Source organism: Salmo salar, chromosome ssa14, assembly GCF_905237065.1.
Source record: "Salmo salar chromosome ssa14, Ssal_v3.1, whole genome shotgun sequence".
Classification (NCBI taxonomy): Eukaryota; Metazoa; Chordata; class Actinopteri; order Salmoniformes; family Salmonidae; genus Salmo; species Salmo salar.
This window is the reverse complement of record NC_059455.1, coordinates 30,251,485-30,266,539: the sequence shown is the minus strand read 5'-3', so window position 1 is coordinate 30,266,539 and position 15,055 is coordinate 30,251,485. Positions and strand designations below refer to the sequence as shown.

At 41.4% G+C, this 15,055-nt stretch overlaps 1 protein-coding gene across 1 annotated transcript in view; it reads right to left on the bottom strand.

The window, feature by feature from the left end:
* Positions 1-156: 156 nt before the first annotated feature.
* The window catches only part of LOC106569138 (ankyrin repeat domain-containing protein 13C), a 36,036-nt gene continuing 21,137 nt past the window's right edge, over positions 157-15,055 (bottom strand). The window contains exons 6-13 of the mRNA XM_014140146.2: positions 8,819-8,885; positions 8,542-8,686; positions 8,101-8,232; positions 5,154-5,315; positions 4,936-5,015; positions 4,649-4,747; positions 4,235-4,335; positions 157-1,670 (exon numbers count right to left, since the gene is read on the bottom strand). Of these exons, the coding sequence (XP_013995621.1) occupies positions 1,540-1,670; positions 4,235-4,335; positions 4,649-4,747; positions 4,936-5,015; positions 5,154-5,315; positions 8,101-8,232; positions 8,542-8,686; positions 8,819-8,885 (917 nt within the window). The 3' untranslated portion in view covers positions 157-1,539. The remainder of the gene's footprint in view (positions 1,671-4,234; positions 4,336-4,648; positions 4,748-4,935; positions 5,016-5,153; positions 5,316-8,100; positions 8,233-8,541; positions 8,687-8,818; positions 8,886-15,055) is intronic.

Here is a 15,055-nt window from a genome sequence, read left to right as displayed (position 1 = left end):
AGTCACCAAAAACTAGACAGGTAAAAATGGCATGGCGCCCATTGGTTTACATAGCATAAGAACACAGCATTTTGCCTTGGCTTATGTGTAGAATTGCAGGAAACTAGCAAATGTTCTCTGCCCCATGGCAAACAATGGAACACTGCAATGCAGAGACATGATGCTGGTGATTTATTTAAAGGAATGGGAAATTGGAAAAGCTGCAATATATTTATAAATACCAGTAGGCTCAAGCCAGATACATTCTTATGACCCAAACTGTTACCTACTGCTGGTCACATCTCATTTCATAAACCATATGGATTTTACAGCTCTCATTGAAATGTAGAGTCTGTAGTGTAAACTGGAGTACGCTCAAGGAAATAATCTCGTGGTAAAAGCACCTAAATGCATTTGACCAAAGGGTTTTAGTGTGGTTACAATATTTATACGGTAGAAGTTGGTCTTCCTGAATAATTTGAAAGGATAGCGAGATGGCAGCAGGTATAACAAGTGTGTATGAAATATACACTCAAGAGGGTCAACATTGCATGCAATTAAATATGTCAGTGCAGTATCAAACTAGATCAGCTTTCCTGAAACCCCATCTGGGTTCTCTCTCACACACACCTTTAAAGTACAGTACAACAGTCCTCTCTCACACACAAAACACATTATGGGCTGGATTCAATCCATATCACAAAAGATCTGCATTAAAATGTAAAGGTAATTTCCGATTGAGCCCACACAGCGTTTACCGTGAATGAAGTCTGCGACCACAGGAAAATTGCCTATCGCACTATAAAGCGGATCTTCAGCGCTACGGATTGAATAGAGCCCCAAATTCACACAATCACTTGAAACACGGTGATAGCCAGGAGGTAAGAGATGAGTTAACCTGAAAATACAGGTGTTTGCATCCTGAGAGAGAGCGAGCGAGCAAAAGGCTTGGGTATTGATCTGTGTAAGAATGCTGTTTAAACCAGCAGGTTTAAAAATAACATTCTTATGTACTGGAAATGTATTGCTATACAGTGTTGCCCCTTTTGACTAGGCCTATATAACGTACATCATTTAAACATGGTAAAGTTATGACATCTCTATTTTTCTAACACTTAGTTTATAAGTAAAGGGTAGCCTCCAAAGGGCAGACGCTAGATGCAGTGAGTGCTAAGCCTGGAGAAGTGCACGTTGAAGATGTCACAGTTAACTTTTCAGAGCAGTGATCATGAAGTTGTTAAGCAGATGACATCAAATATTTTTGGGGGACCTTGTGCTGTTATTGCTACACATATGAACATGGTTGTGGTGCAATGCGAGTCCTGTTTGCATTGGTTTGCTATGAGGAAATATCTACAAATTGAACACTCAGGGCCAAGAGATAATTCCCTTTTTTCCATCAGAACACACAGACAGACATCAAACAATAAGATGGCACATTCTAATTTTGTTTCTACTTTAGTTGGTTATTTGCCTTTTAATAATGTAGGTAGGTAGAGGCTGTTTGTCAGTTTCCGAGCGTGTGGGACGGGGGCACCTCTGGTTGCTATGACAACCAGGTCAGAGGTCAGGGAAGCGACTGGGGTCCTCTTTGTAGTCCGCTGGGATGGAGAAGATGGACTCCTCAAAGTCATCGTAGCGAAACTCTTGGAAGGTGACCGTCGCTGTGATAGTGGGGAACACAGGGATGTCTGGAACACAAAAATAGGAGGGGTTGTTTCCAGGGTTTAATATGTCAGTTTCTTCATAATTTTACAATATTTCATTTTATTTTAACTTAAAAATAAAATCAGCCATGTGGCCACATAACGTACAGTGCATTCGGAAAGTATTCAGACCCATTGACTTTTTCCACATTTTGTTACATTACAGCCTTCTCTACAATGGACTTAAAAAGAATTTGTCCTCATCAATTCACACACAATACCCCATAATGATAAAGCAAAAACAGATTTACAGAAATGTTTGCAAATTTGTTCAAAATTAAAAACTGAAATATCACATTTACATAAGTGTTCAGACCTTTTACTCAGTACTTTGTTGAAGCACCTTTGGCTGCAATTACAGCTTTGAGTATTCTTGGGTGTGACGCTACAAGCTTGGCACACCTGTATTTGGGGAGTTCCTCCAATTCTTCTCTGCAGATCTTCTCAGGCTCTGAACAGGTTGAATGGGGAGCATCGCTGAACAGGTATTTTAAGGTTTCTCCAGAGATGTTCGATCGGGTTCAAGTCCCGGCTCTGGCTGGGCCACTCAAGGACATTCAGAGACTTGTCCCAAAGCCACTCCTGCATTGTCTTGGCTGTGTGAACCATCATCCCTGTCTGACGTCCTAAGTGCTTTGAGGCAGGTTTTAATCAAGGATCTCTCTGTACTTTGCTCCGTTTATCTTTCCCTAGGATCCTGACTTGTCTCCCAGTCCCTGCCGATGAAAAACATCCCCACAGCGTGTCCTTCTGGAAGGTTCTCCCATCTCCACAGAGGAACTCTGGAGTTGTCAGAGTGATCAAAGGGTTCTTGGTCATCTCCCTGACCAAGGCCCTTCTCTCCCGATTTATCAGTTTGGCCGGGCGGCCAGCTGAAGGAAGAGTCTTGGAAGAATCAAGTTGTAGAACCATCTAAAAGATGATCAATGGAAACAGGACGCACCTGAGCTACATTTCAAGCCTCATAACAAAGGGTCTGAATACCAATGTAAATAAAGGTAAAAAATATATATTTTATACATTTTAGAATTAAGGCTGTAATGTAACAAAATGTGGAAAAAGTCAAGGGGTCTGAATACTTTCCAAATGCAATGTATACTGAACAAAAATATAAACGCAACATTAAATAATTTCGACGATTTTTCTGAGTTACAGTTCATATAAGGAAATCAGTCAATTGAAATAAAGTCATTAGGCACTAATCGATGGATTTCACATGACTGGGAATACAGATATGCATCTGTTGGTCACAGATACTTTTTAAAAAAGGTAGGGGAGTGGATCAGAAAACCAGTCATTATCTGGTCTGACCACCATTTTCTTCATGCAGCTCAACATCTCCTTCGCATAGAGTTGATCAGGCTGTTGACTGTGGCCTGTGGAATGTTGTCCCACTCCTCTTCAATCGCTGTGCGAAGTTGCTAGATATTGTCGGGAACTGGAACATGCTGTCGTACACGTCGATCCAGATCCTCCCATACATGCTCAATCGGTGACATGTCTGGTGAGTGTGCAGGCCTTGGAAGAACTGGGACATTTTCAGCTTCCAGGAATTGTGTACAGATGCTTGCGACATGGGCCCGTGCATTACCATGCTGAACAATGAGGTGATGGCGGCAGGTGAATGGCACGACCATGGGCCTCAGGATCTCATCACGGTATCTCTGTGCATTCAAATTGCCATCCATAAAATGCAATTGTGTTCACTGTCCGTAGCTTATGCCTGTCCATACCATAACCCCACTGCCACCATGGGGCATTCTGTTCACAACATTGACATCAGCAATCGCTCTCCCACACAACACCATACACGTGGTCTGCGGTTATGAGGTCGGTTGAACATACTGCCAAATTCTCCAAAACGATGTTGGGAAAGGGGGATACCTAGTCAGTTGTACAAATGAATGCCTTCAACTGAAATGTGTCTTCCGCATTGAACCCAACTCCTCTGAATCAGAGAGGTGCGGAGGGCTGCCTTAATCGACATCCACGTCTTCGGTGCCCGGGGAACAGTGGGCTCAGGGGCAGAACGACAGATTTTTACCTTGTCAGCTTGGGGATTCGATCCAGCAACCTTTCGGTTACTGGCCCAACGCTCTAACCGCTAGGCTACCTGTCACCCCGGAGGTGGCATATGCTAGAGAAATTAACATTCAATTATCTGGCAGCAGCTCTGGTGGATATTCTTGCAGTCAACATGCCAGTTGCACACTCCCTCAACTTGAGACTGTTGCATTGTGTTGTGTGACAAAACTGCACATTTTAGAGTGGCCTTTTACTGTCCCCAGCACAAGGTGTACCTGTGTAATGATCATGTTGTTTAATCAGATTCTTGATATGCCACACCTGTCAGGTGGATGGATTATTTTGGCAAAGGAGAAATGCTCACTAACAGGGATGTAAACAAATTTGTGCCCAAAATTTGATAGAAATAAACTTTTTGTGCTTATGAAACATTTCAGGGATATTTTATTTCAGCTCATGAAACATGGGACCAACACTTTATATGTTGCATTTATATTTTAGTTCAGTGTACAATAGATTCATACCAAGCTTGACTGGAAACCCAGGAGGAAGCTTCATTTGAACAAATTCTCTTAGTTTGTTGAAATGTTTGAATGGGGCTATGACCTCCAACACATTCAGTAACCTGGAAGAGGACAGAAAAATGGGTCAGTGCCAAACACTTATTTTGAATTGATGTATGCATTATTCTAACAGTACATTACTAGCCTAGATCCTATTCAATCAAACTTAAAATGTACCTAAAATCAAGAGGCCTTCCAAAAGCATTTGCTAGACAAGAACTTTTCTGAATTGGCGATCTGCATCTGCCTAATATACATTTAGTCAGAACCTGTGTGCACAATAACGATAAATACATGGACGTTTCCAAATGCACTACAGTCAGTGGTAAGACTGATGAGAGACTACTAGCCAATAAGAGGAGGGATTCTACTCACGACTCAATGCCCAGAGGGAAGTCCTGGCTCATGGCTACGGTCGCTTTGAAGTTCTTCTTGCTTTCCTTACACACAAGCTCTCTCCCAAGATGAGGTGCCCTGGGGATGAACACATACACAAACAGACTAAGTCAGCACCATTGGCGTATACGTTTGGAGGCTTAATAGTAAGCCACTGCTAGTTACGATCTTCAATGAAATAACTCAATAATAAAAAGTGGCTTGATATTAATCCGGACAGTGGTGTCATCTGTGACCTTTCTTAAAAGGAATAAAGCAGGGCTTACTTTCCGTGCTCTGCAGAAATGTACTCCTCCCAGGAGATAGTGTTGGGGTCTGGAGCTGTGAGGGACAGCCTTCTCTGAGGCTGAGGGAAAGACAGAGAGGAAGATCACTACATGTAGGCTTTCTTTTATGCATCATAACCACATATCCATATGATGTCCACCAAAACCACACCCACTACTGAAGAAGAGACTAAAGACCCAAAGCCTCCCTCCCTCACCTCATAGTTCTGCTCCACCAGGTTCCCTCCTTTGCTCAGGCTCTCCATGATGGCCTTGTTCCTCAGGACGTCCTCCTCACTCAGATGCTCCCGCCGTTTCCTGGACTCCAGCACCAGGCCGTTCACAGAGTAGAAGTCAGCCAGGAAGTTACCAACTCTCTCCTGCAGGGACAGACAAGCCAGATGCATAATAAACACTGGTGGCTGCATTATTAATGACACCCTATTCCCTATACAGTACATACAGTGATCACTGTTTTACAGCCTGTGTTCATAATGGCTGCTCAGTGAAACGACCTGTCCTGATTGGTCATAGACGCTTGCTAAAATACTTTAATGAGCAAGCCTTCCTTCATGAACTGGCCTCTGTAAAATGGTATAGAATCAGCTTGATCAGCTCTGTCAAAGACGCTTGGACTTTTAAAACAAATATTTTCAGTGGTATTGGTGACAAATACGCCCCCATAAAGAAAATGATAATTAAAAATAGGTTCAGCCCCTGGTTTGACCGTGATCTTGCAGAGTTACTCCACCTCAAGAATTGCATTTGGCGAAAGGCTCGGCACACGCATAGTCAGGATGACTGGCTATCGTTCCGGCAAATGAGAAATAAGTGCACTCAGGCTATCCGGAAGGCTAAAGTTAGTTACTTTAAGGAGCAGTTCTCTCTCTGTGGGTCTAACCCCAATAAGTTAGGGAAAACGGTTAAAGACCTGGAGAAAAAACTCTTCTCCTCACAGCTGCCCATGTCACTTAATGTTGATGATGTGGTTGTTACTGACAAGAAACACATAGCTGAGCTCTTCAATCACCACTTCATTAAGTCAGGATTCCTATTTGACTCAGCCATGCCTCCTCTCCCACCCCTTCTAATGTGACTAGCCCTGACGCTCCTCCCTCTTTTTCCCCTGCCCCGCTACACAGTTTCTCCCTGCAGGCGGTCACTGAGTCAGAGGTGCTAAAGGAGCTCCTTAAACTTGACCCCAAATAACCATCTGGGTCAGATGGTTTAGACCATTTCTTCTTTAAGGTTACTGTCCCTATCATCACCAAGCCTATCTCTGACCTTTTAACCTGTCTCTCCTCTCTGGGGCGGTTCCCATTGCTTGGAAGGCAGCCACGGTTCATCCTGTATTTAAAGGGGTAGATCAAGCTGATCCTAACTGTTATGGGCCTATTTCATTTTGCCCTGTTTATCAAAAGTGTTGGAAAAATCAACTGACTGGCTTTCTTGATGTCTATAGTATTCTCCCTGATATGCAATATGGTTTCCACTCAGGTTATGGATGTGTCACTGCAACCTTAAAGGTCCTCAATGATGTCACCATTGCCCTTGATTCTAAGCAATATTGTGCTGCTATTTTTATTGACTTGGCCAAAGCTTTTGATACGGTAGACCATTCCATTCTTGTGGGCCGGATAAGGAGTATTGGTGTCTCTGAGGGGTCTTTGGCCTGGTTTGCGAACTACCTCTCTCAAAGAGTGCAGTGCATAAAGTCAGAACATCTGCTGTCTCAGCCACTGCCTGTCACCAAGGGAGTAACCCAAGGCTCAATCCTAGGCCCCACGCTCTTCTCAATTTACATCAACAACATAGCTCAGGCAATAGAAAGCGCTCTCATCCATTTATATGCAGATGATAGTCTTATACTCAGCTGGCCCCTCCCTGGATTTTGTGTTAAATGCGCTATAACAAAGCTTTTAGTGTCCAACATGCTTTCTCTGCCCTTAACACCTCCAAAACAAAGGTAATGTGGTTTGGTAAGAAGACTGCCCCTCTCCCTACAGGTGTGATTACTACCTCAGAGTTTAGAGCTTGAGGTAGTCACCTCATAAGTACTGGGAGTATGGCTAGACAGTACACTGTCCTTCTCTCAGCACATATCAAAGCTGCAGGCTAAAGTTAAATCTATACTTGGTTTCCTCTATCGTAATCGCTCCCCTTTCACCCCAGCTGCCAAACTAACCCTAATTCAGATGACCATCCTACCCATGCTAGATTACAGAGACGTAATTTATAGATCGGCAGGTAAGGGTGCTCTCGAACGGCTAGATGTTCTTTCGCATTCGGCCATCAGATTTGCCACCAATGCTCCGTAAAGGACACATCACTGCACTCTATACTCCTCTGTTAACTGGTGATCTCTGTATACCCGTCGCAAGACCCACTGGTTGATGCTTATTTATAAAACCCTCGTAGGCCTCACTCCCCCCTATCTGAGATATCTACTGCAGCCCTCATCCTCCACATACAACACCCGTTCTGCCAGTCACATTCTGTTAAAGGTCCCCAAAGCACACACATCCCTGGGTCGCTCCTCTTTTCAGTTCGCTGCAGCTAGCGACTGGTACGAGCTGCAACAAACACTCAAACTGGACAGTTTTATCTCAATCTCTCTCATTCAAAGCCTCAATCATGGACACTCTTACTGACAGTTGTGGCTGCTTCACGTGCTGTATTGTTGTCTCTACCTTTTTGCCCTTTGTGCTGTTGTCTGTGCCCAATAATATTTGGACCACGTTTTGTGCTGCTACCATGTCGTGTTGCTACCATGTTGTTGTCATGTTGTGCTGCTACCATGCTGTGTTGTCATGTGTTGCTGCCTTGCTATGTTGTTGTCTTAGGTCTGTCTTTATGTAGTGTTGTGTTGTCGTGATGTGTGTTATGTCCTATATTTCTATTTTATTTAACATTTTTAATCCCAGCCCCCATCCCCGCAGGAGGCCTTTTGCCTTTTGGTAGGCCGTCATTGTAAATAGGAATTTGTTCTTAACTGACCTGCCTAGTTAAATAAAGGTTAAATAAATATAAATAAACACAGCTTATGATCAGAGACCAATTATATTATTCCCTCTATATTCCAGTGACCCCTGCGACCCTCCCCACATTCTGCTGTGTTTCAACAAAATAAATTGCCTACTGAACAGGACCGAGAGGGGTGCTTACCGTCTTGTCCTCCCTGAAGAGCCAGCCGATCTGACTGCGGGAGAAGGTGATGGACTTGGTGGACAGGGTGGCAGAATAGACATCACTGCTCATCAGGATGTCCACCTCCTCCTCAGTCTCCATCTCAGACTCCTGCAGGGACACATCAGGCAGTGGTCATAATCATCATCATCATAATGACATCACAGAATTCAATAGGTCCTATTATCTTTATGGGTGACATGGTGAAAAGAGAACTTCCACACACGTTAGATTGCAGAAGAAAAAAAATCTGATCCCTTGTAACAATAGCTGAGCTTTCAATCAATCAACCTTTGCCAGGGCAATACAAACATTTGTGTAAGGTTGGGTGGCTTGGAGGACATGGTACCAGACCATATAGGTCACATTCATGTGATGTTGGGTGGTTTGGAGGACATGGTACCAAACCATATAGGTCACCTCGTGGTGTATCCGCTGGTACACCTTCTGCTCATTGTCCAGGACATAGAAGGACTTGGAGGGCGGAGCATCTCCGTTAAAGATGAAGCTGAGGTCTCCTCTCTGACACTTCATATCTGAGAAGTCTATCAGAGTTGTGTCCAGTCTGTCAAAGGAGAAAGAGTGAGGAGAAAGAGTGTAATGGGTCAACTCTGGAAGATGAGTGGTTGCACACGCCAGTTATAATCCTCACAACTTGTAGCTGGCGTCTGTGTCAAACGTGTATGTGATGACTTACCTGATGTTGATCCCCTGCTTGTAGATCTTGCAGTTATCAGATGGCAAAATCCGGGAGAGCAAGGGCACTATGAGACATGAGAAATAAAATGTAATGATCAACAGTAGTTAATGGATAAGATTCATTAAGATAAACTGCAGAGATATGTGGTACCATTATGTGGTATATAAATGAACATGGCCGTGGCTAGGCCCTGCATGGTCTTTAAAGGGATAGTTAACTATTTCCCCAGAGTCAGATGAACTCGTGGATACAATTGTTATGTCTCTGTATCCAGTATGATTAAGTTAGAGGTAGTTTCAGTAGCCAATGCTAACTAGCTTAGGGCAAAGATGAAGTCTTCAGGTACAGCTAGACTTCCAGTCTTTGCACTAAGCCAGTGGTTCCCTGTGGGGCCCGCCCCGAAGGGTCAGCAGTGGGGGTCAGCCCCCCCCTCAATTTGTTACTTTAAAAAAATTTTTTAAAGGAACTCAGTCTGGCTTTAAACTTACTCCTGAAAGTTGTAATAGTAGAAAGTACGAGGTACGTCAGTTCCTCTTGTCACGTTAGTCATTGCATACCTTGTCAGAAATGTCCAGATCAACTTGCCCATGTCAGCTACTGTTTTAATATTTCGTTTTTTAGGCCATATACAGTTGAAGTCGGAAGTTTACATACACTTAGCCAAATACATTTAAACTCAGTTTTTCACAATTCCTGACATTTAATCCTAGTAACAATTCCCTGTCTTAGGTCAGTTATGATCACCACTATAGGATTGAGGTCAGGGCTTTGTGATGGCCACTCCAATACCTTGACTTTGTTGTCCTTAAGCCATTTTGCCACAACTTTGGAAGTATGCTTGTGTCATTGTCCATTTGGAAGACCCATTTGCGACCAAGCTAGCTTCCTGATTGATGTCTTGAGACGTAGCTTCAATATATCCACATAATTTTCCTGCCTCATGATGCCATCTATTTTGTGAAGTGCACCAGCCTCTCCTGCAGCAAAGCACCCCCACGACATGATGCTGCCACCGCCGTGCTTCACGGTTGGGATGGTGTTCTTTGGCTTGGAAGCCTCCCCCCTTTTCCTCCAAACATAATGATAGTCATTATGGCCAAACAGTTCTATTTTTGTTTCATCAGACCAGAGAACATCTCTCCAAAAAGTACGATCTTTGTCCCCATGTGCAGTTGCAAACCGTAGTCTGGCTTTTTTTATGCCGGTTTTGGAGCAGTGGCTTCTTCCTTGCTGAGCGGCCTTTCAGGTTATGTCGATATAGGACTCGTTTTACTGTGGATATAGAGACTTTTGTACGTTTCCTCCAGCATCTTCACAAGGTCCTTTGCTGTTATTCTGGGATTGATTTCCACTTTTCACACCAAAGTACGTTCATCTCTAGGAGACAGAATGCGTCTCCTTCCTGAGCGGTATGACGGCTGCGTAGTCCCATGGTGTTTATACTTGCGTACTACTGTTTGTACAGATGAACGTGGTACCTTCAGGCATTTGGAAATTGCTCCCAAGGATGAACCAGACTTGTGGAGGTCTACAATTTTTTTTCTGAGGTCTTGGCTGATTTCTTTTGATTTTCCCATGATGAAGCAAAGAGGCACTGAGTTTGACGGTAGGCCTTGAAATACATCCACATGTACACCTTCAATTGACTCAAATGATGTCAATTAGTCTATCAGAAGCTTCTAAAGCCATGACATAATCTTCTGGAATTTTCCAATGCACAGTCAACTTAGTGTATGTAAACTTCTGACCCACTGGAATTGTGATACAGTGAATTATAAGTGAAATAATATGTCTGTAAACAATTGTTAGACTAATTACTTGTGTCATGCACAAAGTAGATGTCCAAACCGACTTGCCAAAACTCTAGTTTAAGAAGAAATTGGTGGAGTGGTTGAAAAACAAGTTTTAATGACTCCAACCTAAGTGTATGTAAACTTCCAACTTCAACAGTATATTGTTGTAACTCTTTTGTCACTGAAATATTACATGAATACACATTAGACAAGCCAATGCTGGAAGGGGGGTCCCGAGTGAAAAAGTTTGGGAACCCCTGTGCTAATCTAGCGCTAACGCCAGTGAGCATTGGCTCGCAAAACTACCTCTAACTTCTTTTTGTAGCAACACACAGAAGCATCCAGGGTCAATACCATTCGAGACCCCTCCCACAGTCCCCCCCCCACAACAAAAAAAAAAAAAAATACAATTAATTCCATTCCCCACCCCCAAGAACCCCCCAATACACCAACAACCAAGAGAATGAACTAAAGAGAAAAAAGGAAAAGACAGAAGAAAACAGCAAACAGCAATGCAATTTTTTTTTTTTTTTAAGTTAAACAAAGGACATCTAAAATCATAACAGCAATGCCAACTGTATATGTTTGTATGTATGTCTGGCACTGTTACATGTATGTATCAACTATGCTGTGATGGTTAACGTACAATTTGAATCTATCTAATCGAATAGAATCCACAGATTGCGAGTTGAAGATAAATACTTTTACTAACAGTATTAGTATATTAGTAATTGACTGACCAGGTCTCTCCAGATCTCCTAACAGTACTATTTCTAGGGTAAATTTTAGATCAATGCTATGCATTTTCAGCCATTCCTGAACCTGAGACCAGAAACAGGCTACCTGAGGGCAATACCAAAATAAATGGTCTATTGATTCTGTATCCTCACAACAAAATCTGCAGAACTTCGATGATTTTATGCCCCAAATATTCAACATTTTGTTGGTGGCAAGAATTCTATATAATCATTTTAGCTGAAAAGCACGGTCTTGAATCTTGCGTTGTTTTATATATCAACTCATACACCCTGTACCATAGAATCGGTACATCAAAAATCTCTTCCCAAATATTTTGCCATCTGTATGGCACAGTTGTCAACATCCTGGTCCTCAAATGAAACTGGTATACTTTCCTATTTATGCTATTTTTATTTCTCTGTCAGTTTTGATCCTTTATATTGGACAGACAACAGTTCCCTACCTCCTCCGCTGCCACCTGCCTCCTCCATTTTTGGGGTAATGTTGTAATCAATTGGTTGTACTCTTGAAACGAGCAGACCTTCCTGTACAATTCTGATAACTCCACGAAGGACATAACTCTACCATTCCAATTTACAATATCGTTTAAGAACAAAATACCCTTTTCAAACACCTTTCCCATAAATACAGGTATTTTATCAATGAGCACATGTGAGTTCAGCCATAATATTTGTTGTAATATTTGTTCTATCTTTTCAGGGGGATGAAATTGAAATTGTAGCCAGCTCTGCAATGCTTGTTTGAAAAAGACAGATACTTTTTTCAAAGTATCATTTTCAATTAATCGAAAATGAGCCATGGCAATCTGCACAAAGGCAAAAAGGCCATTTTTAAACAATCGATGAGCTTTTCTTATTAATCTACTTGAGAACCATTTAGGGTTTAAGTAAAACTTTTGAATAAGTGAAGCTTTTAGAGAGGTTTAGTACTTTTATATTAATTTTGTAATTTATTTCACCATTATTTAACCAGGTAGGCTAGTTGAGAACAAGTTCTCATTTGCAACTGCGACCTTGCCAAGATAAAGCGTAGCAATTTGACACATACAACAACACAGAGTTACACATGGAATAAACAAACATACAGTCAATAATACAGTAGAACAAAAGAAAACAAAAAAAGTATATATACAGTGAGTGCAAATGAGGTAAATTAAGGAGAAGTAATTACAATATAGCAATTAAACACTGGAATGGTAGATGTGCAAGTAGAGAGACTGGGGTGCAAAGGAGCAAGATAAATAAATAAATACAGTATGGGGATGAGGTAGGTAGATAGATGGGTTGTTTACAGATGGGCTATGTACAGGTGCAGTGATCTGTGAGCTGCTCTGACAGCTGGTGCTTAAAGCTAGTGAGGGAGATATGAGTCTCCAGCTTCAGAGATCTTTGCAGTTCGTTCCAGTCATTGGCAGCAGAGAACTGGAAGGAAAGACGACCAAAGGAGGAATTGGCTTTGGGGGTGACCAGTGAGATATACCTGCTGGAGCGCGTGCTACGAGTGGGTGCTGCTAATAATAATCTCAATCCACCCAATTCATATTCATTATATAGATAGGAACGTATTTTTGCATCACAACATTGAAGTGTAAGGGGCCTCCAGTTTTTTAGACAGACTGGGTCTTTATATTTGCCATCTGAGTCTTGTTCTAATAATAGCGAAATCAGACCTTCCTGCTGAGTACCTGACAGACTACCATTTCTATAGGAGTAGTTAAAACAATCTAACAATGGAGCTTTTAGTATATCAAAAAATACTTGATATACCTCTACCGGTATGCCATCAAACCCTGGGGTTTTTCCAGACTGAAAGGATTTAATAGCCTCCAAAAGTTCTTCCTCTGAAATTTGGCCTTCGCACTTATCTTTCTGCACATTTGTTAATTTTCAATTTTTTATATTATTTGGAAAGAATTCCTTAACGTAATCTTCATTCAGTGGGAGAGGATGAGACGGAAGAGAGAACATCTGCCTAAAATAATTAGCTTCCTCTTTTAAAATATCATTCGGAGAATCAAAGATGACTCCGTCTCAAGTAAAGAGTTTCTGCAAAGTCTTTTTGTTATTGTTCTTGTATTGGAGATTCAGGAATAATTTTGTGCATTTTTCTCCATATTCCATCCAGTTTGCTTTATTTTTGTAATAGATTACATTAGAATGTTCTTGAATAAGTTCCTCAAGTTCTTCTTATTTATCCTCCAACTTATTTTGTATCTCTGTGGTATCATTTTCATTAGTTCATGGATTTCCCTTGTTAGTCTTGTCTCTTTATAACGTGTCCATAATATCTGTGATTTCCTTAAGGGCACGGTGATGATAGTTTGAAGAGTGATTACCTTTACGGTCCATTGAGGTACTTAACACTGTGTTGTAGTCTCCCACCATAATGATTTGATAATTTGTTGCCTCTAACTTAAAAAAAAAAAATGTATAAATGTTTTCAAAGAAGTATGGATCATCCTGATTTGGACCATATAGATTAACGAGCCAAATCTCTTTTTCATCCAGTCATATTCAAAAGGATCCATCTTCCTTGCGAATCGTTCCTGACTATTTGCACATTCAGATTGATATTTTTGTTAATTAATATCATTACACCTTTTGAGTTCCTTTCTCCATGACATAAAATTATTTCACCACCCCATTCCTTTTCCCACGCAACTAAGGATTTAGAGTGAGTTTCTACCTACCTCATCCCCATATTGTTTTCATTTACTTTTCTGCTCTTTTGCACACCAGTATCTCTACTTGCACATCATCATCTGCTCATTTATCACTCCAGTGTTAATCTGCTAAATTGTAATTACTTCGCTACTATGGCCTATTTATTGCCTACCTCCTCACGCCATTTGCACACACTGTATATAGACTTTATTTTTTTCCATTGTGTTATTGACTGTACGCTTGTTTATTCCATGTGTAACTCTGTGTTATTGTTTGTGTCGCTCTGCTTTGCTTTATCTTGGCCAGGTCACAGTTGTAAATGAGAACTTGTTCTCAACTAACCTACCTGGTTAAATAAAGGTGAAAAAAAAGAATTTATTTTTATATCTGGCTATACTTATTTCCCTTACCATAACTAGATACTATTCTCAGTCTAGATATCATAAGGTGAATGCACCAATTTGTAAGTCGCTCTGGATAAGAGCGTCTGCTAAATGACGTAAATGTAAATTGACCATAATTAGTGCTTGTAAAGTTACTGCCATCAGAGGTATTATGACGGTCAAAACTAGAGGCAAGGGATGTCAAATGTCTGATATTTACAATTCAAGAAATAGGTTCTAGCAATATTTGTTTTATTCACTTGCCTGTTTGCCTGTGAGCCAATGCCACAGATGTTAGAAAATTGTTAGTAAATTGAGACAAGACATTATGTGTGTAGTAAATCTGAGTAGGTTGATGTGTATGATATTGGATGTGATTTAGTGAGAGTGTGTACGATGTCTGTATAAGAGTAAGACTATAATGTGTGATGTCCAAATAAATAATAACTCCGCCAATTCAGCCTTCCCTGTAGCTCAGTTGGTAGAGCATGGTGTTTGCAACGCCAGGGTTGTGGCTTCGATTCCCACGGGGGGCCAGCACAGAAAAAAAAATAAAAAATGTATGAAATGTATGCATTCACTACTGTAAGTCGCTCTGGATAAGAGCGTCTGCTAAATGACTAAAATGTAAATGTA